Source organism: Motacilla alba, chromosome 18 (assembly GCF_015832195.1).
Source record: "Motacilla alba alba isolate MOTALB_02 chromosome 18, Motacilla_alba_V1.0_pri, whole genome shotgun sequence".
Taxonomy (NCBI): domain Eukaryota; kingdom Metazoa; phylum Chordata; class Aves; order Passeriformes; family Motacillidae; genus Motacilla; species Motacilla alba.
The window spans coordinates 8,174,890-8,201,478 of NC_052033.1; the positions used below are offsets into that span (position 1 = coordinate 8,174,890).

Below are 26,589 nucleotides of genomic sequence, written 5' to 3' on the forward strand. Positions count from 1 at the left end.
GACGGGATGATCTCGGAGGTCTTTTGCACCCTCACTGGTTCTGTGATCCCGGTGCGCTCCGAGTGCCTCGGGCTGTCCCTCAGCGCTCGCTGCGGTCACGACCGGCCCGGGGAGCCGCCACCTCCCGCCCGCGCCCTCAGGGGCCGCCGCCGCCCCGCGCAGCCGCCGCGCAGCCGCTGCTCGCGGCAGGTCCCTCGCGAGCCGCCGTAGCGCGGCCGCCGCGTTCCGTGAGGGGAGCTCGGGCAGCCCAGGCCGCAGCGGCGCCGCCGCCGCCGCCCCGCCCGATGTGAGCGGCCCCGGGCCGGGGGCAGCGAGCGCGGCCATGAAGAAGGACGTGCGGATCCTGCTGGTGGGAGAACGTGAGTGCCGAAGCCCCTCGGCTCCCTGCTCCGGGCACCAGCACGGCCGGCACTTGGTGGAATTGTGCAGCTTGGACGTCCCTGGAGATGACACCGGGGTGAAATTCTTGCCCGGTGTTTGGCCACGGACGGTTTAAACTTTTGGTTTTCTTCTTCTTCTTTTATGTCTTTTTTTTTTTTTTTTTTTTTTTTTTTTTTTTTTTTCTTTTTTGCCCTTGTGAAAACCACACTTGCACGTTTCCCATTTACTGTCTCGGGAAATCAGTGGCCTGATGTGCTCCCAGTGGTTCTAGGTCGGGTGTTGTGGGTTTGTGGCCAGGACAGGGCCAGAGAGTCCAGATCCCTTTTTTTGCTTTTAACTTTCTGTGTGACCTTGGATAAACAGCACACACGAAGGTGCATGCTGGAGGTACTGTGGGTCTGGATTTTTTCATGTGTTCCTAAAATTGTGTGCTGAAGTTCATGCTTAGGTACCCAAATAATTGACAAGGCTCGCAGAGGCTCAGCTTCTCATCGGTATAAATAGCAGAGAGGAGCTTGTTAGTTTGCAAAGAGAGCTTAAGTACCTCGAAGGGAAAGAATACAGAGTAATTACCATGGGTTATTAGTAAAATTACCTAGTTATACTAAGAATGTGGTACTGCTAACAAAGCTTTCCTGAGGATTGAATGCCTCGTATATATTTATAGTACAGTTTAAGCTGTTGTTTCATGGTGCAGGTTGGCTCTGTCTGTGCTGCTCTGTGACTCTTCTAGAGAGGAATCTTGAGGGAGCTGTCACTGTGCAGAAAGAGCTAACTCATTAAGATTGTATTTTGTTAGTTTTGCATGACTGTGTTTGGGAATTGGTGCCTTTGAATACACAGTTTAATTCCTCTTTGGAATACATGCCTGATTTACCACATTGTCTTTGGCAAGACTGTGTTTTGGGCTGGCTGTGTGCAGTGGTTTCAGCACAGGTGTAACAGGTACTTTGTTTTGGTAACAAGGTTCACAGTGTGTCCAAACAGGAATATTAAAGATACAGGTTTCTTAAATACAGCAATGTGTAGTACATGGCACACATCAGAGATTGTGAGCATTGCTATGTTACGCTTCTGTTTGACTTTTAGTGAGGAGGAGGGACAAATTTGTTTTACAGATTGGTAAAACTTGTCAGTTACAGTGCCAGTCCTGCTTTGTGTATGTGTCTCATGTATATTCATTAGTCTGAAACCACAAGTTAGTCCAGACCATCTAAAACTTTTTAATGGTAACAGCAGAACAGGTTCAGAATGTGAAATATGCCAAGAACTCTTCATTGTAAGCATGTTCCAAAACTCAGCCTTTTCCATTCCCAGTGGTCCACAGTTTAGGTTTGAGTTGATTTAGTCCTCGCATGCTGGGTGCAAACATCAGTTTTTAATAGCCAGTAATTTTCAGAATATGTTCAGCATGTTGTGCAGCATGATGTAAAAGACTTATATATGAGGAAAAGGACAAATTAATTATCATAAAGTGCTATGCTGCTTTCCTTCAACCCAGTCAGCTGACACTGTTTAGGCTGTTATTTCTAAGACTATGAACAGATTGGGAAGGACAGAGGGTTGACCTAGATTTGAACAAAATAACCCAGATCTCTACACTAGAACCTATGGATTTTCATAAAACCCAAGGGTACTAGAAAGTGTATCAAGAACTTCTAAATACTGAACGTTTACTCACCAGCAATACATAATCTTCTATTTTCAGTCATAAGAAGTGGGTTTCTATGTCTGCAAAACCAGCTTTGCCACTGTTTGAAATTACAACTGTCTTGGTCAGCTGCAAAACACACATCCCTATTTTCACTTATTAGTAACTTTACTTAACTATAAGGAAAGTACTCATCTTTTTTCCCCGTGGAAGTAGGAGAGCTTCTGAAGCTCTTTTGATTCTGTCAGGATGAAAATTAAGATGGAGTTGATGCAGGAGGATGCCTGGCAGTTTAAGTTAGGATTTTAGCTCATTTGAGTATCTTTGATGGAAACAGAACTGCACTGCTGTCGGGAAACCTGCAACCTGCTGCTCTGCAGGGAGTACCACTGGGGAACAGTTTACAGCTGTTCTTTGTAAGGGAAACAGAAATCTTCCTCCTTAGAACAGCTTCTCTTACAACTACTCTTCATCGTGGTAAGTTAAAGAGAAGGTTTTATTTCTGGATGTCAGAACATGTTACTGTACCAAAAATAGACCTAGATAAGTTGAGTGTACTCTGACTGGATCATCAGTTCAGTAACACCAATTCCTGCACAAAATCAGCCAGTGGTACAGTCATACCTCTTCATCTTCCACATTGAAAATTCTATAGAGTTACACAGAGAAGTGTAAATGCAGTGATACCAGCTGAGCACCTTCTGTCCCCTGGTGACATTTTCTGTTCGTTTCAGTAGGAACAGTGACACAGGCTCTGACTGGTGGTGAGCAGTGCCCTGGCTGGTAACTCCTTACTGCTGGCAGAGGTGCTGGTACATCCAGGGTGAAATTGAGTTTTGCTTGAATTGAGAGGTGTTGGAAATAGACGGACCCAGAGGATATTTCAATATGAACATTTTGGTTTTTAAGAAATGTCTCAAAACCAAATAAAGCGGTAATAGTCTTACAAGGGTTCCAGAGGACCAGAAAATTCCCAGATGGGGGGGTTTAGAGAGAGTGGAACCCTGAGAGAAATTGCCAACTCTTGGTTTTAAAGGGTCACATTAGATCTAGTCAAAACCAGCAACTACATTGTGATATCAGAAGACTGAACTTAGCAGGTAAACAAAGTCATTTATTTGATTGAATGGTGTTGGATACTGAAGCTGAGATGATCATCTTGGATTAAGAAAACTGTGACTTTAGAAGGGTTGGTGGTTTGGGGTATTTTTCACTTTTAGTGGGGGCCAGCTCATTTGTATCAAAGGGATTAAGCTCTTGCACTTTTAAAGTAGTCAAAGTACTGCAGACTTGGTTCGTGTCCTCTTGTCCAGCTCTCATCCTTGGGATTTTAGGACTGAAGTGCAATCATCATCTCAAGAATTCTATAAAAACAGTTAATTTCTGCATGCTTTTCTCTGTGTGCGTTCTTTATATTTCTGAAGTTGTATTAAAGCATTTCTAGTTCATTTTGATTATTTTTTTGTTTAAGTGTTCTATGTTAAGGTTAAACCCTGGCAATTCTTCTGTGTAAGGCAGAGCAAAATTCACTTCCCTTCTGGAGGAAATACAGAAGTGGGAGATGGAGCCCAAGTTTTTGCAATAAAATAATTATGAGAAAATTGCTGTTGTCCATATTTAATATGATTAAACAATAGCTTAAAAGCTTTTCATGTGGTGAATTAGAAAATGTTTTTAAAATCTTCCCATTTTAAGATGGGGTGCAATTGTTAAGTGTAACAAAACAAATTATCTAATATCTGTTTTCAATGCTTTTGCAGCCAGAGTTGGGAAGACATCACTAATTATGTCTCTTGTCAGTGAGGAATTCCCAGAAGAGGTAGAGCACTTTTATTTGTTTTCTAAGTTTTATTTCTATCCTGTCTAAGTTAACTAAGTTAACAGACTCTGCTCTAAAGTAATGTTTAAAAACAAAATAAAGCTTAAAATGGCAAAGATGACTTCAGGAAGAGCAATGTAGGTTAATTTAAATCTATTTCTGCATGAAGGTGAGAAATACAAGTTTTATCTAAGTTCCTTATTTTTCACATTGTTAATTAAACTAATTGTTTTATGTGTGATGAATGGTAGGTTTTTTAAGGAGCTGTAATTGGTCCAAACTGTCAGCATATTCCAATATGAGATACACATAAATTGGAAGGTGCTGAAAGAGACAAGACAATTAATTATTTTGAGGGGGATGTTGCATTTAAAGAGCAATTAGATTGTAAAAGGATAGAGAAGGAGGAATTAAAAGTCACATTGTATAGCTTAGCCATTTTTTGTGATTAAGCAAGACATTGCCTTTACTTCTGTCTTTGAAGAATGTTTTATTGACTCTTGAAGTAAAAGCTGCAGAAAATGCTACTTCTACATATTATTCCTTTGAAAAAGCAGCACATAATTTGCTTTGTACCATAAAAAGAACCAAATAGTTAAGCTCCTGCAAATAGTTAAGCATTTTACATGTAAACATGAATGTTTATTTCTTCTGATCACAGGTCTTAAAATAGACATCATGTGCTGCTCTTTGAATCTACTCTGCTCGGAGTTTAATGCAAATCAGTGGGTTACCACAGTTCAGGAGTCAAGATTGGATTGTAAACATAACTGAATTTTGTTAACATAATAGAATTTAGTTCCTAACCTTGCAGTTAAAAAGGAGATCCAGTTCCTTTGGCGAGTTGTTTCTTATTGTACTTAATGAGTTGTAGTCCTCTGTTCACTTCTCACTTCTTCCTGCAGTATAACCTAGAATATTTATCTGAATTGGCACGTAGAGAAAAAAAGTAATTCATGTATAGCACAAGATCTCTCTGAAATTACAGAAAAAACTTTTGCAAAAATACTGCATCCTGTAAGAGCTGCTGAAAGAGACTTGCCCAGTTCCTCAGGCCAGTCAGGCAGATCAGAGCAACATCATGGGGTCTAACAGGCCATTCAGGCTTGGAAATAGTGTTTAATGTAGGGTGTTATCAGTAATCACTCTTGAGGAAGAGCTGAGCAGAGCCTGAAGCTTTACAAAGAGACGTTCTTGTGGTGATTGACTTTTCTTTTTCCCTTGTCTTACTAAAAGTAAAATATCATGAGAGTTCAGTGTCAACAGGTGAAAGGCAGTAAATAGATGTGCAGGAGATTTTCATTAAAATTAGGTTTAAGTTGATTGTTCCCAAATATGGATTAGTGTTCTTTGGAAAAAAGGGCTGTCAGAGTTTACAGCATTTTTCAGAATTAGCTTTTTTTTCTAGCATCATGTTTTGTTTTGCAGGATTTTCTGGATTTAATGTTTAGCACTGTCAGAAGCAAGGACGACGTCAGGTTACAGTTGTGTAAAAATTGAGACTTGTGTTTTGTCTCTCATGCTTGTTTAGGTGTTGGATAGAGTGGGTTTGAGTTTTATAGAAGTACTCTTTGAATCCTTAACAGCGTTGCTTTTCTGCAAAGCATGCAGGAAGTTCCATATGCAGTAACTGGACAGGTAAAAAATGAGAAGGTAGCAGTGACTTTCAGTGCTTTTAAAAAAGGAAAACCAAACAAATAAAAACAAAAGTACTTGAATACCTAAACAACTTGAACAACTAATATTCGTTGCACTGCTTAAAGCTGACTAAATGGCAGCTGTATTATAGTATATGATTTTTTTCACCATCTGGATTATCTTGAAAGATTCTTTCTTGGTGTTCCTTTCAACCCCAGGTTCCACCGCGAGCTGAAGAAATCACCATTCCAGCGGATGTCACTCCTGAAAGAGTGCCAACCCACATAGTGGATTATTCAGGTAGGGACTGCTCAGTACCCTCACTGATTTGGTGTGGAATTGTTTGTCTGTCTCAACAGCCCCTGTTGCAGTCAGACAGGTCTGGGACCTGAGCTGCAGGTGGGAGAAGCCTGGAGTAAAGTAGAAACTTTCTGAATTTCTAAGTTAGGACACCTCATGATTTTGGGTCAGTTTACTCTTTTGTATTTTTTTATTGTATTTTAATCTTATTATTGAATAGATAAATAGATTCACTGTGAAGGTTCATGTGCTGTCATAAATCTGTGCAACTGTTGCACAGCTGCAAAAACCTTTCTGCCATTTACAGTGCAGGCCAAGAGTTAGGCCTTGTTAGCAGGTACCTTCCTGTCTTCTCTCTCCCATCACTGCTGAGGAAATGTCTCTGATGTGTTTAACCACCTGGAATAAGAAATAATTTTTATTGGTGGACTTGATCTTAAGTTTACGTGGAGTGAGTTTTTCTTTCTAGTGAATGAATTTTTCATAGATTCAATTAACAGAAGCTTGGTATCACTATAAAAATCATCACCACTTTATTAAAATCAACATATGTCATACTCTGATGTAAAAGTTTACATTATAGAAGGAGGAGGCTCTTGAGAAATGTAGAAGGATGCAAACTATAACTTGTTCCAAAGAGAACCTCTCTACAAATATAATTATTCCTCTTCAAAATAGCTGTAAAAATTGATGTGCAGCAGACTGTTTCTGTCTTACAAATTAATGGACCAATTTAATTATTGTTTTGGAAGGAGCACTCATTGGAGTATTTTATAAAAAGAAGTTTAAATAACAAGGCTTTGACAAAGCTTCCTCATGAGCTTTCTGAAATGCCCGAGTTCCGTTTCAGAAGTTTTTTTTAATTTTGTTGGCAAAAATTTTAGTATTAATGAATAACTTCTTCTGTCAAATGCAGAAGCAGAGCAAAGTGATGAGCAGCTTTATCATGAAATATCACAGGTAAGTGTATTTTAGTGTTTGCTAGAAACTAGTTTAGGAAGAAGTCTTTTCCTTCGAAGTTCTCTGCATTAGATGGGCTTCAGTTTGAATTGAAGGAAAAAACTTTTCTCGCTTGGCATTTTCTGTTTTGTTTTGTGACTTGTGCTATAGGAAAGATACCTCTAAGAAATCTTAAAGAAAGTAGGTACTGGCACTGTGTTGGTGAATTGAGCTTAAGCTTTGTCCTTCCAAGTTAAAGGACAGAACCTAAATATCCTTTAATCAGCAAGCCAGTTTTGTATACATAATTTTACCCTGAAAAGATGATTTTGCTTCTTTCTGTCACATGGTACTATTGCATTTATGAATAGCACAGACTTCTTGGTGACTTTGTCATCCCTCCTGATTCCTATTTTCAGTTCTTTCTGAGCACCTTTGCACATTTTCTGCACAGTCTGTCATGGTGTTGTGTTCCATTTCTGGCATTTAGTTTGGTGCTTCAGTGGAGGCTGCACATTATGACTCTTCAGTTTGGATTTCCTGGTGGCACAGGTCTCTGCAGGCACAAGCTGTGACTGTCACACTGCAAAATGGGCTTTTTGGCACTTCTCACCATATAAGTTCTTTGTTTTAATCTTGTTGGTCAGGCTCCAAGTAGCTTAAACAAGCCAGGAACAGAGTTCTATAGTGAGTTTACTCTGATGTTGTTATGTGTGGTCTTTAATTGTCTGTGTTGCCCGGGGGTTTCTGAGCAGTGGAATTCAATGCCTTTCCTTTCTCTTCATTTCAGGCAAATGTGATTTGTATAGTCTATGCTGTTAACAACAAGAATTCTATTGATAAGGTACAGTAACACATTTTATCCCATTATTGAGGTGTAACTTGTACACTGTTAACTGATGTCAAGCTGAAATCTTGATTAGACATTTGAAATGCCTGAGATGGAATTTGAGATCAGTTGTTAAGAGAATGAACAGATGTGGGTTTGCCTCTGCTCCATTTCAACGTACGAGTTTTTAGTCATTTCACTTGTCTGAGAAAGTTGCTCATTAATCCGCTCCATCTTCTCTTTCCTTCTTTGTGGGTCAGTATGTGCCTTTTTGGGAAAGAAGCAGTAGCAGTTGTAGTGAAACTTGTGCACAGTTCAGTCGTGCTTAATTTGAATATGTATTTTTCATGTCTGTTTTTAATCCCACTTTAGGTAACGAGTCGATGGATTCCTCTCATCAATGAAAGGACAGACAAAGATAGCAGGTGCTTAAGTAAAGATGAGAAGTGTGAATTAGGCTGCACATCGATGGGTGTCAGTGAACAGTGTTGAGGATGTTAATTGTTTAAGACAATCAAATACTAAACTTAAAGTTTGTATAAGAAGTCCAAGAAGCCAGAGATCTGAAGTATGTAGGTCTGTTACCTACATGTGCCAGCAATGTTATTTATTTTGAATTTCATAGGCAGCTTTTACCAGGTGTGTTTATATTTGCTGTGGTGTAACTGACTTTGGCTCTATGGTCGGTATAGCTTTTCTGCTGATGCTGGTTTGGGTAATAACAATGTGATTAGTTACCATTGTATGTAAATGTGTGGGTTTTGTAGAATTAACAAGAAGTACATTTCTGTCTTAAGTGTATATCAAAACACTTTATTTAAACTGCTGTCATTTAGTTTTGCCCATTGCCGCCAGTGGCATTTAATTACATCATGAAAATAATACAGTGTTTTCTGGTGGGACATAAAATGCTAAATTAAGATACATATTTTTATCCGTCTGTTTATAAAGCTCTTAATATTCTTTTGTTTTTAGGCTGCCTCTTATATTAGTTGGAAACAAGTCTGATCTAGTGGAGTACAGCAGTATGGAAACTATCCTTCCCATTATGAATCAATATACAGAAATAGAAACATGTGTAGAGGTATGCAAGACTTTCTGAAGTCCAAGAAAGTAACAGAGAATACATTCTTGCCAAGCACAGATGGCAACTTTATAGCAGAAAAAGGGATTCTGTTGTTTTTTTTTTCCCAAACTAAATATTTCAAATATGAGTAATTATAATAGTGAGTTTTCATGTTATCTTTCATTAGGAAAGATTACACTATTGTATAATCAAATGTTACTGTCAAGTTCTAATTTAGAATTCTTATTTAGAGCCTCCTCACATAATTCCCTTTAACAAGGGTTTTCTATTTAATATTAAGCCATACAGATGTCTGCAAAGTATTCAAAATTGATTTAATATGTGTGGATATGTCTTTTTTTTTCTTTTTTTTTTCAGAGTAGATACTGCTTTTTGATTTCTCTTCTTGCTATGACACAGATTGTAGTGAAACATCATTTGTTAATTAACTGAACAGGTACAGGGGCTGGATGTCTTTTTTCCAAACCAGCCCTGTACCAACAGGAGGGGGCTAAGTCTTTAAAAATGTGGTGCTTACTTAAATTTCAAAAGAGATCACCAAATAGTCAAGAAACTAGCTCATCAATGTGAGGATTTCTCTTTCAGTGTTCAGCCAAAAACTTGAAGAATATATCTGAGCTATTTTATTATGCACAGAAAGCTGTTCTACATCCTACAGGTCCTCTTTATTGCCCCGAGGAGAAAGAGGTATTTATCCATAGATTCTCAGAGCAAATAATTTGGGGGGGAGTGAATCACTTTCCTGTTTGTTCCTTTTCAGCGGATTTTGCATCTCTTAGTGTGTTCTGTTACCAGCACCCCACCCCTAAATGTCAGGCCTTGCATCCCAGAACCACTGGGGCTGTTTTGTGATGTATGAACCTGACCTGTCTTTCCTCTTCCTTCAAAGCAGTGAGGACAGTTTTTTGTTGCTGTGTGAGCTGCTGGGTCAAACGAGAAGCTTTGCTCATGGCTTTGAGCCAAATGTAATGTGACCCAAATTATGTCTTCAATTCAGTTCTCCTTTAGATGTACATTTCACAGGAGCTCCATTTATTTCAGGGAAAACCCTCTAGACTTGGCCTGATCTAAGAGAATTTTTTTTTCTGAGATCTTGGGAAACTTTGGCAAAAGGGATAAGAAACAAGTGATGAGTCTGGTTTTTAGGTATCAGGTCGTTAGCTGAGGGTATTATGGAGTATTTTTTAAAATAATTTTCTGGGCAAATACAAATAGACTCACTAATTGTATCCATTTAGTATTGGGAAGTAGGAAAGTTGCTTCAGCTGTAAATTCTTTGTTAAGTAGAGAATCAGAGAATAATCCTGTTTTGATTTCTTCCATCAGAATCATCTATATGAGTTAGTAATGTTGTGATAAAATTGTTGTGCTGAAATCTTTTTGGTTTTCCAAAACCAATGTCTATGCAATCTGTGTGACCTCTGTGAAGAGAAGAGTCCATCATCACGGTAGTTGTTGGGAGAGAGTTACCAGTGTCTGTTTTCCTTCACTTGGAAGGTATCCTAGCAGTTCTTTTGTCCTAGAGATAGTCCATATGCTCGATGCTTTGCCTGGTAGATGAATGAGCCCTGTGAAGGTTTTCAGTATTTGATGTTTGAAGTGAGCTGGCTGTAGTTCTAGACCTATTTAGTTTTGCAAAGCACTGGGATTTTAAGATGATTTTTTTTTTCCCCACCAAAAAATGTTTTGGCGGAAAAAAAAATTATTTAGCTGTTTCTCTAAGTTTTCTATAGCAATAAGACTGAATTTAGAGAACTGAGTTTTATTTTTTTAAATAACTTAGTAGTGCCACCTTCAGCTTGTGAAGAGCTTGAGATTCTTCTAATAATTGAATAGAAAAACATTTAATGTGGAATAATTTTTTTAAATTTATAGACATAAATTTGCTAAATCAATTTTTATTTCCTCTTGCTTTTTACTTTTGTGTAGATGTGAATGAATGTCTCTGTTCTGAAACTGTAAATGAAGACTAGTGTGTGTTTCCATGTGATTGAGCTGCCTGGTGTCATTCAGTGTAATCTTGTTATATTCAAGCCTAGAAAGATACTGAACTTCCTTTTATTCCTTAGATGAAACCTGCCTGTATTAAAGCACTGACTCGCATTTTTAGAATTTCTGATCAAGATAATGATGGTACTCTCAATGATGCAGAGCTCAACTTCTTTCAGGTACCTCTCTTGCTTATTTTTCCACCATGCTTAAAGATGCTATATGATGCTATATATATGCTGTATAATTCTAGAAAACAAATTATTAGTTTTGAATAAATAAAAGAAGCATGAACTGTAAGGGAATCAGGCCTAACTACTAGGTCTCAAGTACAGCATAGAAGAATGGATTTATAAAAACAGAAATTAAATTATTTTTATTTCTTACCATTGTTAAAGTTTGAGTTCAAGACCAAAATTTAAAAAAAATCTATTAATGTAGTTAAAAATAAAACGCAATTTTTACACCTTTATTTCCACTGAGAGATTGTCTTGTTGTCCTTAACCAACTTATCAGAATTTTTAAGGGTGTATTTCATACAGGACATGCTCTTTGTCCAGCTCAGTAGCCAGTGGTCCTAACATGCTGGTTTTGGGTTTTGTGTTAGAGAATTTGTTTTAATACACCACTGGCACCTCAAGCTTTGGAAGACGTGAAGAATGTAGTCAGGAAAAACCTAAGTGATGGAGTTGCTGATAATGGATTGACATTAAAAGGTGAGTCTTATTTAACTCTTAAAAGATTATAGAGTTGATAATCACTTTTACATGAAAAAGGTGGTCTTTTGGAATAGGATCTCTGTCTCAATTTTCAGACTGCAAGAGCTGAGCTTGCTAAACAGTGATATCTTGGTGTTCTTTAAGCCCTGGGAAGTGCCAAACAAAAATCCTAGCCAGTCATTTTGATACAAGAAAACTAAAAGCAGTCTTCCATTAAACCCCCCTCCAGGCTCCTCCAGGCTAAAGCTTTCTGGTTTAAACTATTGAAAATACTGGGTTTATTTTCATACAGCTCTAAAATGCTGGTACTGGAAAAAGCAAACAACAACAGAAAACCAAGGGATTGTTTGAAGGAAATAGTTCCTTGGAGAACACTTCTACAAGTACCACGATTTCTGAATGTTCAGTCTGTGTAGATAATGCTGTACTAGCACTCAGGAGGTTTAAAATTGTAATGTGTATTTTGAGCTTCTTTTATTTCCATATTTAATACTGATTCTATTGAAAACACTTGTAGCAGGTAGAGCACTTCAGGGCCTTAAGATTTCACCATTTTTGATTTTTAGGTTTTCTTTTTCTACACACACTTTTCATTCAGCGAGGAAGGCATGAGACAACTTGGACTGTTTTGCGTCGCTTTGGCTACGACGATGACTTGGAGCTTACACCAGAGTACCTGTTCCCTCCGTATGTACCACTTCAGCCTTCTAAGCTGGAGTTTAGGCTGTGCTGCTCCTGCTCTGGCAGGAGGACAGGGTTATTGCAGTGTCTTTATTTAACACATTGTTACGTCAAGTACCTCTCTTACTTAAGAGGTAAGTACCTCTCTTACACCAGCCAAAACTTTCAGGTGGCTGAACACGAAGGAGGAGCTCCCTTGTGCCAAATCATGTTCTCTTCTCTTTCTTCATAAGAAAGGTGGCAGAAGAGATTCTTAATATAAAACTGGAACATAAATTTGAGCAGTTGATCATTGTATGTGGCATTAAATTCTAAAAGACTTGTCAATATTTTCGTAGCATTTGAGACCTATTGAAAATCCCCAAATTAAAAAGAGATTGACCAATCCTGTGGCTTCTATTAAAAAATGTAACTGCATCATTTTTTTGTTAAAAAACCCCAAACCGCAAAAACAAAGCAAACCAACAAAATGTGACTACTGTAAAGCTATATATCATATAAAGGCACTCACTCATCATTTTAGAATTCCTAATAAAAAGTATGTGCTTTGATCTATGTGAAGATAAATTATTAAAGTTAAGTGCCAAGTCAGATACTCAATGTTATAATTCATAAAGTATGTATTTTGAGTTTTAATATTCTGTGTTTCATAAACAATTAATGCTTCTTGTATCTGTTTTTGTTTTCAATGAACAGCCTAAAAATCCCCCCTGACTGCACAACAGAACTAAATCATCATGCATACTTGTTTCTTCAAAGTATTTTTGATAAACATGATTTGGTAAGCATTTAATTTGAGTGTGTGTGTGTGTGTCTTTATACTTATGAGCCTTGGTTTGTCAGGAGTTTTGCTAACAAAAACATATTTTTAACATGATGTCATTTTATTCAGAAACTGGCTTCAGCTTAACCTGTAGAGTCAGAACTAACCTGCAGCTTATGATTGTCTACAAGGAGACTTGGCAGTTATAGCTGTAGTACCAAATTGTTTCGAATTAGCTTGTACATTTAATCTTATTAAAGAACAAGGAAAGAACAGTGATTAAAAAGAAATAAGCTTGGTTTCTTGAATCTTGCAAGTGTACAGCAAGAAAATACCAGTTTAGAATAGACACGAATTAAATTGTGTCTGATACCGTATTTTGTTTCAGGATAGAGATTGTGCTTTATCTCCTGATGAATTGAAAGACTTGTTCAAAGTCTTCCCTTACATGCCATGGGGACCTGATGTGAACAACACAGTTTGTACAAATGAAAGAGGATGGATCACATACCAAGGGTTTCTCTCACAGTGGACGTAAGTGTGACACAGGACATTTTAGTGGTTGAGAACTTTGGGTGTGATCATGTGTTTGTAGATTCCTCTTAAAAACTATTGGAAAGAGTGGAAGTTTTATAGTTGAAAATTGATCCAAGCAATCAAGTTTTTGTAGCCATCCAGTGGCCTGGTCTTCAGACTGTTGTTATAACTTGTTCAGGATTTGGCCAGTTTTTACTGCTAACAATGAAGAAGTGTCTTTTCAAAATGTGGAAATCCCTATGATCCCTGTTGAAATGTTACTGCTGTTGTTCTACTCCTTACAAATGGTTTGAAAAATGGTGCTCAATAACGAGGGGTTTTTTTTCCCAATTTAAAATACAGAAAATGAGAAAAATGTTATTTGGGGAGATGAGAAATACAGTGTGGGTTGACAGGCCTCTGCAAGTACTGCCTTTGTAGAGTTCTGGTGACCAGTAAGACTGGTTATCACCTCTTACTCTCAGAGACTTTTGTACTTCAGTACTGCATAGTGCCAGGAATGTTTGTATCATGTCAGTCTGGAGATAGGAGATAAGGATTGTTTCAGTATTGTGAAGAATTGGTACCCCAGATGGTGACAATTGAAAGTTCTTTCTGTTCCCTCTGCCAGACTAACCACATACCTGGATGTGCAGCGTTGCCTGGAGTACCTGGGTTATTTAGGGTACTCCATACTTGCAGAACAAGAATCTCAAGCATCAGCAATTACAGGTAATAAAAATTTGATACTACACAGAAATTTAAATTTAGAAATATACTAGAGAGTAAATTGTTTAATGGTTCATCTGTTTTCATTTACTCTCTTTTACTTTCTGCTCAAGTGAAACCTTTGATTTAATATTTTGAGAGATTGTTTTGTGTGCATTTTCATGTTTTCACATGCATTTATATCTTGTGAAAAATATTTGTGTTTTTCCAAAAGTGACAAGAGATAAAAAGATAGACCTCCAGAAAAAACAGACTCAGCGAAATGTCTTCCGGTGCAATGTTGTTGGAATGAAAGGCTGTGGGAAAAGTGGAGTTCTTCAAGCTCTTCTTGGAAGAAATCTAATAGTAAGAAACATATGGCATCTATATATGCTCTTGAGTTGAGATTAGACAGCAGAAGTGATTGGTCTTAGAACTTTAATGGTTATTACTCAGTTTGCAGAGTTCTTTGAGGAAATACAGAATTACTAAGGAGGAGTTTGGGTTTTTTTGGTTTTGTTCTATTTTGGCAGTGGCTATTGCATGCAATGATGACTTATACATCAGAGAGTATAGCTATGCGTTTCCTTGCAAAAAGCCCCAAAGATAACTATAATTTTAATTCATTAATAAATGGAGTAAACCAGCTGTTCAAATCTAACTTAAAGGGTAAAGTTGTTGTGGTCTAACATGAAATTCTGCCTTTTCAGAGACAGAGGCAAATACGTGCAGAACACAAATCTTACTATGCCATTAATACAGTCTATGTATATGGACAGGAAAAATACTTGCTGGTAAGACTGCCTCATTCTTGTTTGCCTAAGACTGGTTAATGTTCAAATTCTGTGAATTATTCAGAGTCTTCTACAACAAACTAGTTTTAATTCTCTCTTCTTAACGTGGATTCCTCCCAATTATTTTCTGTCCTAAATAATGTCTTGGTTTTTTTGTTGATAATTTATTAGCTGAACCTGGTCAGACCTGTTATTTTTGAAACCTTGACCTGAGTTGTAAAAAACCAAGTCCATTTATGGTTACACTGCAGTGTATCAAATTATAATGTGTGATAAATGATCAGAAGTCAGTCTACCTATTCAGTAAGAAGCATCTGTCACATAGAGCGATTAGAATGGCTAAAATTAGTATTCAGTGGGAGAAATCAGTTCTTTAAGGCTTGTTCCTTTCTAGTTCTCCTGTATGATAATATGATGTCTCTCTTTGTTTTCTGAGATCTAGTCCTGCTCTGTGGTTTTCCTCTGTAGGATGAATGCCCATTTCTGCGGGTGTCTAAGCCTTTGTTTTAAAGTAAATATCACTTTTTATGTTGAGGTGGTGATTGTCTGCAGATGTGATGTTAACAGCTCACATATACTGGCTGCATGGTAAATTCCTACTGTTCTTTTTCATTGATTCTGCCTATTGTCAGTCCATTAGTTTGAAGGATATATAAAAATAAGCCATAAAAATTATGAGACAATTTACAAAATTCCTTTAACTACATAATGACAAGCTTTCCTTCCTCTGCAACCATCTTTTTTTCAGCTACACGATGTCAGTGACTCAGACTTTTTAACTGATGCTGAGACCATATGCGATGCTGTCTGCCTGGTATATGATGTCAGTAATCCTAAATCCTTTGAGTACTGTGCCAGGATTTTTAAGGTTTGTAGAGTTTATATTTACAAACCTCTACATTTCTATTTCTTCTCATTGACTAAATATTCAGTATCAGTTACCTGACCTATACACTGGTTCTAGTGCTTAAAAGACATTTTATTTCTAAGTGCTGGTTATATATCAGGATGCCTTAGCAGTGGTACACTTCTGTTACTCATACAAAGCAAACATCTACTTTTCTATGTAAACTACTCTGCTTCTAGACATGCCTGACTTCAGTGGCATGAATATATCTTGATGCTGCTGCAACCAGTGCAATACAGCCTGTTCCAGGTTGAATGTGTCATATACCGTTTCTTTCACTTTTTTTTCTTTAAATTTGCAGCAGCACTTCATGGACAGCAGAATACCGTGTTTAGTGGTAGCTGCCAAGTCTGACTTGCATGAAGTTAGACAGGAATATAGTATTTCTCCTGCTGAATTCTGCAAAAAACACAAAATGCCTCCACCCCAAGCCTTTACTTGTAATACTGCTGATGTGCCGAGTAAGGATATCTTTGTAAAACTGACAACTATGGCAATGTATCCGTAAGTACTGGAGCTGTTCTGTTTTCCATGTGCATGGTCACACAGCACCACTCACTGCATGCCATTGTTAGCCACAGGATGGAACTGCCTCACTGAGCTTTAGCAACAGAGAGACATGAATGGCCTGAGTCAAATCTTTAAACTATTTCAAATTGAGGAACTAGGCATATATCCAACAAAGAAATCAGTCTCAGCTATTGTTGCTACGGTGTTTTTGAAGAATACCCTAGTTCAGCCAGCTCATGATGCAAATTCCAACAAGCAGGCTTCTGTTTGGTCCATATTGGGGATACAAAAAGTATATAAGTTTTCATATCTTGGTATTTTTGAGACTGCTGTAATCCTCGTTGGTAGCTTAACTTGACAGCTGATTACAAGCAATGGCACCTTAGTGCACAACAGTTCCCCCAGTGCATTGCTTAAAGTACTTTTTGTTTTCAGGGTGTTTACTACTATGTGCTTGAGTTAATTAATCTAATAAATATTATAATTTTAATAGAATTTTTGAATAAACGTCTTTGGACTTCAGGTACAAGATACTTAAGTTTAGATTCTTCACTACGCATCTCACTGTTGCTAAACTCACTTTGCATCACTTTTTTTTGGTGGGTGAAGCTTTTAATATGGTGATGAACTACATAAATATTACAGCAGATGGAGTCTAGTATGACAGCTGACATTTGCTTTAAAATAAATAGAACTAATGTCACTTTCACCCAAAATAACAGGGTATTTTTAATTATATGAAACTGAATTTACTGAATTACATCTGTAAAGCTTTAGTTTTAGTTTTGGGGTTCGTTTTTTTTTTCTCTTGTGTTCATTTTGTAGCACTGGAATACTGGGAAACCACTAAAGTGTAGCACTGACCAAATGTCTGTCATATCAATATCCCTGCTTCTCCCTTAGTTTTCAAGCATGTGTGTTTGGTAGGGTGGGAAAAATAGAGGCAACGCTCACCCTGTAAAGAGTGCATTCGAAGTGGTAGAAAATGTGGCTTCCTTTCCTTTGAAAAAGGGGTGTTATCTATTGCTGTGCAGACATACTCAGAAGCCTTTAAGTGCTTCCCTTTTATGGGAACCTGTATAAATTCATCAGACATTTTCATTCATGTTTGTGCTTTGCTGTTAAGATCTCTATATGGTGATGATGCCAAAATGTCCAAGACATAGAACCTCTAACCTTTAAATTCTGCACAGCTGTAGTTGTACCCTTTCTTCCCCAGTGTATTTTTTTTTCCTCCTCTCCTTACTCATTCAAATGTACCTTTTATTCCTAAATCTCTCTCTTGGTTGTGGCACAGTCCTAATGTGCACCTGATTTGATGAGCAAGATTTCAATTCCTGTCCTTCTGTGTGTTTTCGCAGCCATGCCCGGTTACGCTGTATGTGCGCCTGCAACAGGTGTACATTTTGCATCTGTCAGAACTTCCTCAACTCAGACTTGCTGCAATCTGTAAAGAACAAACTCTTCACTGCAGTTCTTAACAGGTCCTTAACTTTATTTACTAGGTACCAGGTGTGCTTTTAAAATAAAGGGTGTCTTTTGGAATACCAATTGGTAACCTTACATACCACAGATTTTTCACCCCATATCCACTAAATAGGCCAATACTTTAATAATTGTCATAGAATTATTAAACGTGGTTTAACTTGGAGGTTCTTTAGAGCTTAGTTTAGACATTTTTGTGAAACATTACCAATTTGGTTGTTAATTCAGGGTCTTTGTGATTGCAGAAATACTGTGCAGGAATTAGGACTGTTAAGGAAACTGCTGTTTTTAGGGAACTGCTAATAGTCATTAAGTAGTGTCTGCAAAGCTGTGTAATGTTTCTTACTTGAGACATTACTGGTTTGTTTAGTATTGATTAGAGGTAGTGCCTTTTAGATCCCAGTTACACAGATACTTTCATAAAGGCACAGCTTGACTTACAGCAGCACCATGTAACATATTACATTTATAATTGCTAATTTGATATTTGGGAGTTCATAGAATTTCTGTGTGTGTGTGTGTTATGCTTGGTTTACACAAAGAGTGGGCATTTTGTCTTAAAAAATAATCCAGATCTTTAAACATCCAATTCCTCTCTGAATGAAATGCAGCATGTAAGTAGTGGTAAATGCTTAAACATGTGCATTTCCAGATACTTTTGGAAAAACACTTGGTAAAGAGAGATAACTGGTTTTCAGCATTGAAAACAGTGCTATAGCTTTTCCTGCAGGCAGCTTTTGACACACAGGATTTACCAACACCTCAGTACTTGTCATCACACCCCAGCAAATGGGAGTTCAAACCAAACAACTGTTGCAGTGCAATGGTTCCATCCTCTATGGCCTTCTTGGAGGCTTAGATGGTAAATGTGTTTATTTGAAGGCCATGGTTGAGGTATCCTGACATGCTGCTGGTCCATGGATGTTACTCCTTGTTACAGGTTTCAGATGTAGCTGCTCCATGTAAGAGTGTCTGCCTCCTTTTAATGCAAATGACATACATGTAGGAGGTCTGCTGATACACCCACCTACAGGATTGAGCGTTTTCCTTGTCAAATACCACTTTAATCCAAGATACAAGCATTAACCACAGAGTGAGAATTCAAGGAAGGGTGAAAAACTCATTAGCTTAGGAAAAGACTGAATGAGTGAGGCTCTTCATGCTGCATCTCTTCTACAGCAGTCATCCCATAGACGGAAATACCTTGAAACAGCAATCTCTTTGCATATTGTCACTCTAAAACTTCATTGAGCAGTCACTACTAGAAAATCCCAGCTCTTCATTACTGAGGCTGAAATCTCCTCTAACACATCTTCATTTTTTGGAACTGGTATGGGTTGCTCCATTCGCTGTTGTGATTTGTTTCTCTGTTGTATGGGGTTTTTTGAGTCCTGCATTAGACATTGAACTTCATTCTTCCGAACTGCTGTTAGGGTCTCAGGGTACTGAAATATTTTATTGAGGTTTGGGATGCTGTCATTCCACACCTTATCACTAGGGAGTCTGTAACAAACATAGGAATCCACTACTGCCTAAAAAGGCTGTAATTCAAGGTGAGGAAAATTCCTCGTAGACACTTCCCTCCTGAAAGAAGAATTATTTGCTAGAATCCCCTTGTCTCTCCGTCACTAGGGTTTGTTCCAGGTTTCCAGCACGCTCACTTCATCTCACCAACTCCCTAACCAAACACCTTGCTGCAGGTTATTTACCATTCAGCACATGAACTACTGCATAACTGCACATATGGTGGAGCTGGGATACCTGTAAACAAGAGGAAGTAGCTCCCAGTTGTAGGCATAGTAAGGTAGAGATGGATTTCTTGTCTTATAAAAATCATACATCCAGTGATGTGTGATTAGAGAAAGCATTTGGATCAAGAAGGACTTTCTGATTCAGTTAGTTTCTATAACTTTTCTTATTTTGCCTTCACAAGTACTTACCATTAGGTCAGCTAGTTGGGCAAAAGTTAGATAACTGATGGGGGAAGAAGGTTTCTAGTGAATACTTTATTCTCCTGATCCCCTCCTATTCCCTTGGGCTGTTTTCAGGTAAACTGAAATTTTTCACACGGGACCCCTTCCTGTACCCTTTGTTGCTGAGTAACCCCTAAACACTGTTACCAAAGCACAACAAAAAATCACATTTGAATATTCCCAGCATAGTAATTAAAGGAAGAACATTGCCTCTGTGCAGCTGAGAAACCTGCTCATGCTCCTGTCAGTTTCTCTCTGCGGACAAATTTCAGGAGTTCCCCTGAGTCGTGCAGGCTGTCAGAAAGGCAGGTTCAGCCTGGAGATTGCTGTGTTGGTTTGAACTGCCCAGGGTCACAATTTATTGGTTCTTTGAGGAAGGAGGCATAGCATTCAAAGCACTGGACATGCATGTAGGAGACTTGCTAATATCCTGTAGTATTTTTATAGTTTTAAATTGTTCTTCCCTTTAGGTGTTCACTTGAATTTGGCTGGCTGGCACCTAATCTCTTTTTACTACATTGTTTTACCAAAAGCAGTCATTCTAACCCTTTCTTTAATGATGAGCTCGGATTTTTGGCTTTTTTTTTCCTTGGTTTCAAATCATCCATGTTGCCTTTTGCTTGTACAGTAGTGGCATTTTTCTGTCAGCTAAGTTCATTTCAAAATAAGATAATCCTAATGCATGAGAATTGTGTTGTTCATCAAGGAGACTTCTCGGAGGATGTTTGTCTTTAAAAGTTTTTAAAACACTGTGGAATTGAAGTGAAATTCTACTTCCATATGAGAACCTGGTTGTTTCAGGAATTATTAGTAAGGTTTTGGTTTCTGTGACAACCTTCCTTCTGTGAAATTAAAGTTAAGACAATAAATTATTATTGTATTTTCCTGTAATAATGGTAAAGTTTTAAGAGTATAACCCAGGATTTACCTTTCACTATGTGCAGTGTACACAGTATTTTTTTCAAAACTTGCATATTGCTATTAAATCTAATTGCAGAGATCTGTCTCTACACTTAGGTGTCCCCCCAGTTAGGACATTGCTAAATAACATCCCCAAAATGACATTAGGACATTAGAAATTGCTCATTTATTTTCCTCCTTCTCTAAGCTGTTTGATGCCCCAGACTGCATAGAAATTTGCAAAGCTGTGTCCCCTGATTTCTTTCTAAACAGAGTGTAATGAATTGGCATTCTACATCCATTTTTAGGTTTTGTGGATAATAAGATGCCTTTGGAGCTTTTCACATTTTAGATGACTAATGCATGGGGGAAAATTCTAACTGCTGGACTTAGTTTGCAACCTAGGAAAATATGTGCCTGAAGGGAAGCTGCAGCAGCTCGTGCAGGTTATGTGATGCTTTTGGAATTCAGCTGCTTATATTAATGCTAAGAACCTTTGTCAGAGCAGGCTGCTGCATGAACTTGCTTTGAGTTCTGCTGTGAGTAAGTAGCCATGTGAGCAGCCTGTTAGCCTCAGCACTGTGCTTTTAAAATGCTTTGCAAGTTACTATAGGAATGTTTTCGAAGTCCTGTATTTAAGGATAAACCTTCCCAGACCTGGGAATTATTCTGCTGCTGACCTTGGGATAAGTGTCAGCATCAATGTGTAACTCAGCAGTTTTCTGTGTGTACCCATGGCAGGCATGCTCAGTTAACTTCTTAGCAAGTGCATGTGACGAACTTCTTGTGAGTTGTTAAAGTCTCTTGAAAAAAAACCCCATTCAGATGTCAAAGATCTTAGTCAACAAGTGGCATGGTACTTGACTCATTGTTAAGGGTAGGTTGAATAAAAATATGCCTTTTTTTTTCCAAAATGTGCACTAAAATATGAATTTTCTGCCAAAGGCAAAATTTCTAGACTTTCATATATTTGTGGAACTAATTGTATGATTAAGTACACGCAGCAGGCTGTCTGGAAAGTTTGAAACAGTCTTATTAATAAGCAAGAGTTTCAAATGCAGCTTCATTTATGGAGTTCTGACTATTCTCTGTGTGTATAAGTGCATATCTATTTAGATTATTTACCCTTGGAGAGAATATTTTTTTCTAATTCAGGGTTACTCTCTTACTAATTAGGCAGTAATAATTTCCACCACTGGTGAAAATTAGTTTCAGAAGCACAACTAGACTGAAGTTAAGTTTGAACGTTATTTTTTGAAAAGTTAGAATTTTTCAATGTGTATTGAAAAAAGGTTTTGTGCATTGTAGCCACCCTCATGTTAAAGAACCTGCACTAGAAACAAGTATTGATCCTTTTTTATTATCTCAGATTTTTTTTTGTTCCTTTAATGGCAGCTAAACAATATTAGAGATTAAAGTCGTGAAAATGGATTTTATGACAGCATAAGGAACATTGAAAGAAGAAAAATTGGATGTTTATGAAGTTGTAAAGCAGTTAGACATCCATAATGTTCTGAATTTCAGTAAGCATTTTGAACTTTGGATTTTCAGGCTGAGACATTCAGAGTAGATTTCCTTGAGGTTGTAAAACGAGTCTCTGTCTCGAATTAGTTCCTTATTTAAATGAAATAATTTGCTATTGTTAGGCTTAGAAAAGGGATCAAAGCAAATTTAGTCTCCCTTTAGACATTACAAGAGGATTTTATCATGGCTGAGAACATATTAATTGCTTTTAGAAGGATGAAGCGTGCTCAGCAGGTTTCTTGCATACTATTAAATATGGACATGTGCAAAACAAGGCAAATTATAGATAGGAATCAGAAAATCTAGATGTGAGAGATAGTGCTTTATGAGGCAATGCAAAAGCATTAATTTGTAATTTAAACATTGATTTGCTTATATGAAGGGATGGGGTTTTTAAATTGTACAAATGGTTTGACATTTGAATTAACCAAATTAAACTGGAGACTTGTTAGTTACACAAATAGTCATCCAGCAGTAGAATAGGCACTGTGTACTATCCAACAGAGCTTGTCATGTAATCTAGTAAAATCATGTTACCTACAAGTGATTCATTTTACATACACAGATTAGTTTTATAATTTACATATCTGAAGAAAGGGATTTCACAGCCTTTTACTAAGAAATGCCCCCAAACTACCACTAGAGTGATAAAATACAGTCTTTGAGTTCTCAACGGTAGTGGGATCTCATCGGTTTTATGGCTGACATGCATATGGTGCAGGAGTATTGCAGTGTCCTGTGGGACACATAGAAGTTGAGGCTGCGGAGATGGAGTGGGAAGAGAAATCCAGTTTCATAAACAGGTTTCTTTATCCTTAAAGCAGTGGCATTTACCTACATGAAATCGTACATTTTGCTTAGCTTATTAAAAGCACAAACTTGATTTGTTTCTGTTTTTCCCCAAGACTAAGTTTTAACAACTGCACAAGAATCAGGGGCTAGGTGGCTATAAATCAGAAATTCTCTGGGCTTTTTGGTTTGAGAAGGTTGCTGTTGTTGAGCCATGCAATGAACTGCACTGTGCATGTGTGTGAAAAGGTTAAGAGCCTACCTAGCTGAGGTGGGGGCCATGCTGTTAGCAGACGAGGAGAGCAGGATTATGCAGCAGGTGCACGCCGTCCACTCTGTAGAAGATTCCATCTTCATGGAGTCATCTCTTGGTCCACGTTTGCTTGAAGACAGGTAACAACAGCCAAACCCAGGTGACCTTGCCATTGCCTTTTCCCTTTCTTCCCCTCAGCAAGCCACTTGACATCCAGTTTGCAGAGACTTTGTCAAAGCTAGCTGTAGAAAAACTAATGCTTGCAGGAATTCTTGGATTTGGTCTGTTCTATAACCCAGCAAGACATTCTTAAATAAGATCAGGATTTTTTAGACTAAAGAACACTGTGTCTGCATCAAAGAGCCTGTTCTTCAGCATGTGGTATGGCAGAACTCTGATTAACTATCTGGCTGTTATGGCTCCTGCAAAAGTCTACTAAAGCATATCCAAAACTGGTTTTGTGTGTTTTGATAGCAAGTAGTAATTCCTGATCTGTTAAACAGCTTGTGAGCCACAGCTCTGCAGTTCTCACTCTGTGAACTCCTATGTGTGCTTAGGATCTCTGTGCTCCTTTGCTTAACCCTCCTGCAGCTTCACTGAGTAACCTATGGCAATTAACACAGGCTTAAATATGTAGGCTAGTGAAGTTCTGTTCTGAGTTCTATCTCTAAAGCAGACAAACAAAAAAATCAACTTTACTATTGTTTAGGAACTTCCTGTGCTTTGAATTATGGCATTTGTGATAACTTGTTTTAAATGGTAGCTCCTGCTTTCTGGTAAGCTGTCATACTTCAGACTGCTGTTAAGGGTGGCCAGCCTTGCTTAACTGAGCATGTTCACCAACTTCTTGCAATATTTGGGAGAGTTGGGTCATTGCCTGTCTCCACTGTCATGTGAGATGTGGATTTTTCTGTCATACAGTCACTCCATACTGTCTTTTTCTGTTGGTGCCTTTGTCACTGCTTGTTTCACTCACACACTCTCTTAGCTTTCAGCTTGGTGTTGGATGACTGTTTCTGTTGCTGTTCTTGTGACTACTGGGAAGAAAGGGATTTTTAAATTGTTTGATTCTAGCTTTTGGAAAAATATTACTTGCTACTTGTCAGTAAACTTTTTTGGGGGGTGTAGAGTAAGTAGATATTCAACAGGACTGGGAATTTTTTAATAGAAAAGCAGAAATATTAAACTCAACATTTAGAAAAGAAAGAAAGAAAAAGGGATTTTGGTGGACAGAGTTGTTCTCACTATGAGTTACTAATTATTTGTAGCAATTTTTGTTTTCCTTTCCTGAATGCTTGCTGGTACTCTCAAAGGAGACACCCTGCCCTCCCCACATCCATGAGTAATGATCTGCTCCTGCATTTCTCCTCAGCTGTGTGAGCGCTCTGACTTCAGGGAGATCGGATGTGCTCAGGGCTGCAGATCAAATCCTGAGCTTTAAGAAAAGCAAAATGACTGTAAAGTGCTCGTAAGGCTGAATTGTGAGCTGTTTGCCTGTGACAAGTGTAGTGATGAATTTCCAAAAGCAGAGTAGTTTAGCACAAGCTCTCTGGAGTTCCTGTCATGGAATTAACCTGGTTTTGTATGTGTGTTAAATTTCAGGCATGTGACACAAGCGGACCTCAAGAGCTCAACGTTCTGGCTCCGAGCAAGTTTTGGTGCTACTGTGTTTGCAGTTTTGGGTTTTGCCATGTACAAAGCACTACTAAAGCAGCGATGATCTGAGAAGAAGCACATCTGGCCCTACCAAATAAATAAATAAAAAAACACTTTTATGTACATTCTGAATGCTTTAAATTCTGCTAGAAATATTTATATATGCAGAGTTACTTTATTAATATTTGTAATTCATGCTTAAGATTATTTTAAATTATAGCTCCAACTACAGTATTGCGTAATGTGTGGAAAAAAGGAATTGCATCTTAACAGCCAGCTAAAATGGCTTAACTTGTAAGGCCAAAAGGGAATTCGTTGTAAATAACCTGTACATATTAAAGCAAGTAAGACATTGCTTCCCAAAAACCTATTCAAAATACTGTTCTTAGATGTTCACCATGGTGACATTCTAGTGTATAGGTGAAATTCATTTTCAGTAGAGTAGACTCAACTCAAGGATCATACTTCCTCAAGGATTGCTTATTTATTTTACATTCATATGAAGTGACTTCATCTTTTTGGACTATAAGCTATAGCAGGCAGAATTTGTGATTTTTGTTCATATTTTTAACTGATGAACAAATTTGCCCCTCTAATCATGTATTTCAGGAAGGAGTCACCTTTGCTGTCCTGGCCTGTGATTTTGTATTTTACATGACCAGTGACATATTTAGAGTCTGGTCTATTTTAAGAGGAAAAAAGTAAATTTTGAAAACTGCCAGATCAGCTTCATATGCTGTGTGTAACCCATGTTTTTCATTTTTCACTAAGTTGTGTTTTATAACCCTCATGAATCAGACAAGCAAATTTTGTATCTTATAAAAGGTTATAATTTGGAAAGTGTTGCAGTTTAATTTCTCACATCTGTCAGTCATACTCATTGAAAGCTGTGTATATGAGAAAACTGCAATAGTACACAGTGCCTATTCTACTGTAGTATATTAGTTGCATGGATCACAGTGCATTCTGTAATGGGCTAGAATTACCTTTAGACACAGCTTTTTTAACGATCAAGTAAACCAAACATTAAAGTCCTCATGACAAACCTATTTTTCCATTGCTGGCCTTTTCAAGTATTTCAATAAAATAACTGTGTACTGTGTCTGTGTTTGTCTTCTTTTTCTTTACCTTCCCATGCCCCAAAAGGTGGAGTTTACCAAAACTTTGTCCATTATGTAAATGGATGCTGCTGGTGCCCTCACTTGTTGGAGGTTACATATCTTGGCAGTGCAGTTTCTCTCATGCCTCCAGCAGAAGTTTATTTCTGATTTATATCAGAAGACCAAAGTGCCTTCTATGATACTTAAAAGCTTAAATGCAAATAGTCAACCATGAATTCCGTTTTACTGTCAAGGACAAAGACCGGGAGAAAAGACCAAATACTTCAGTGGGGTGTAGGAAGCTGTGGGCAGTGAATTGGTTAATATTTTCCTCTTGATTAACGGGCTCCAGCAGTGCGGCGTTCCCGGGGAGCTGTGGGGAGTCCCGGGATGCTCCCGAGGGAATCCCCCGAGGGACCCCAGCCCGCCCGGGACCGGCCGCCAGGAGGCGCTGCCGCCGAGCTCACGGGGCCGCGTCAGCCCGGGAGCGGGAAACGGCCCCGCCGGCCCGGCCCGGCCCGGCGGGAGCGGCCGCTGCCGTGTGGAACGAGCGGCCCCGCCGGCCCGGCCCGGCGGGAGCGGCCGCTGCCGTGTGGAACGAGCGGCCCCGCCGGCCCGGCCCGGCGGGAGCGGCCGCTGCCGTGTGGAACGAGCGGCCCCGCCGGCCCGGGGTTCTGC

The 26,589-nt window shown here is 38.4% G+C and overlaps 1 protein-coding gene across 6 annotated transcripts; it reads left to right on the plus strand.

The window, feature by feature from the left end:
• Window positions 1-166: 166 nt before the first annotated feature.
• On the plus strand, window positions 167-25,913 carry RHOT1 (ras homolog family member T1). Of its 6 annotated transcripts, none has more exons than XM_038157589.1 (21): window positions 167-359; window positions 3,793-3,851; window positions 5,708-5,789; window positions 6,706-6,749; window positions 7,519-7,572; window positions 7,930-7,982; window positions 8,533-8,641; window positions 9,230-9,331; window positions 10,714-10,812; window positions 11,241-11,349; window positions 11,919-12,039; window positions 12,730-12,814; window positions 13,185-13,330; window positions 13,944-14,044; window positions 14,256-14,386; window positions 14,731-14,814; window positions 15,563-15,682; window positions 16,026-16,225; window positions 17,593-17,715; window positions 23,152-23,295; window positions 24,758-25,913. In XM_038157589.1, the coding sequence occupies exons 1-21, from the start codon at window positions 323-325 to the stop codon at window positions 24,873-24,875; spliced, it is 2,121 nt and encodes a 706-aa protein (XP_038013517.1). In that variant the 5' UTR covers window positions 167-322; the 3' UTR covers window positions 24,876-25,913. The 6 variants fall into 6 exon arrangements, with proteins under 6 accessions (XP_038013517.1, XP_038013516.1, XP_038013519.1 ...); XM_038157588.1 differs by having other exon boundaries at window positions 170-359; window positions 16,023-16,225; XM_038157591.1 differs by lacking the exon at window positions 24,758-25,913 and adding an exon at window positions 23,865-24,748 and having other exon boundaries at window positions 170-359; window positions 16,023-16,225.
• Window positions 25,914-26,589: the final 676 nt, after the last annotated feature.

Bases quoted from the DNA above. Each gene is read 5' to 3' on its own strand.
- RHOT1 (XM_038157588.1), top strand. From the start codon at position 323: ATGAAGAAGGACGTGCGGATCCTGCTGGTGGGAGAAC. The intron at 10,813-11,240 runs GTACCTCTCTTG...GTTTTGTGTTAG, and splicing joins CAGAGCTCAACTTCTTTCAG to AGAATTTGTTTTAATACACC. The intron at 13,331-13,943 runs GTAAGTGTGACA...TCCCTCTGCCAG, and splicing joins GGGTTTCTCTCACAGTGGAC to ACTAACCACATACCTGGATG.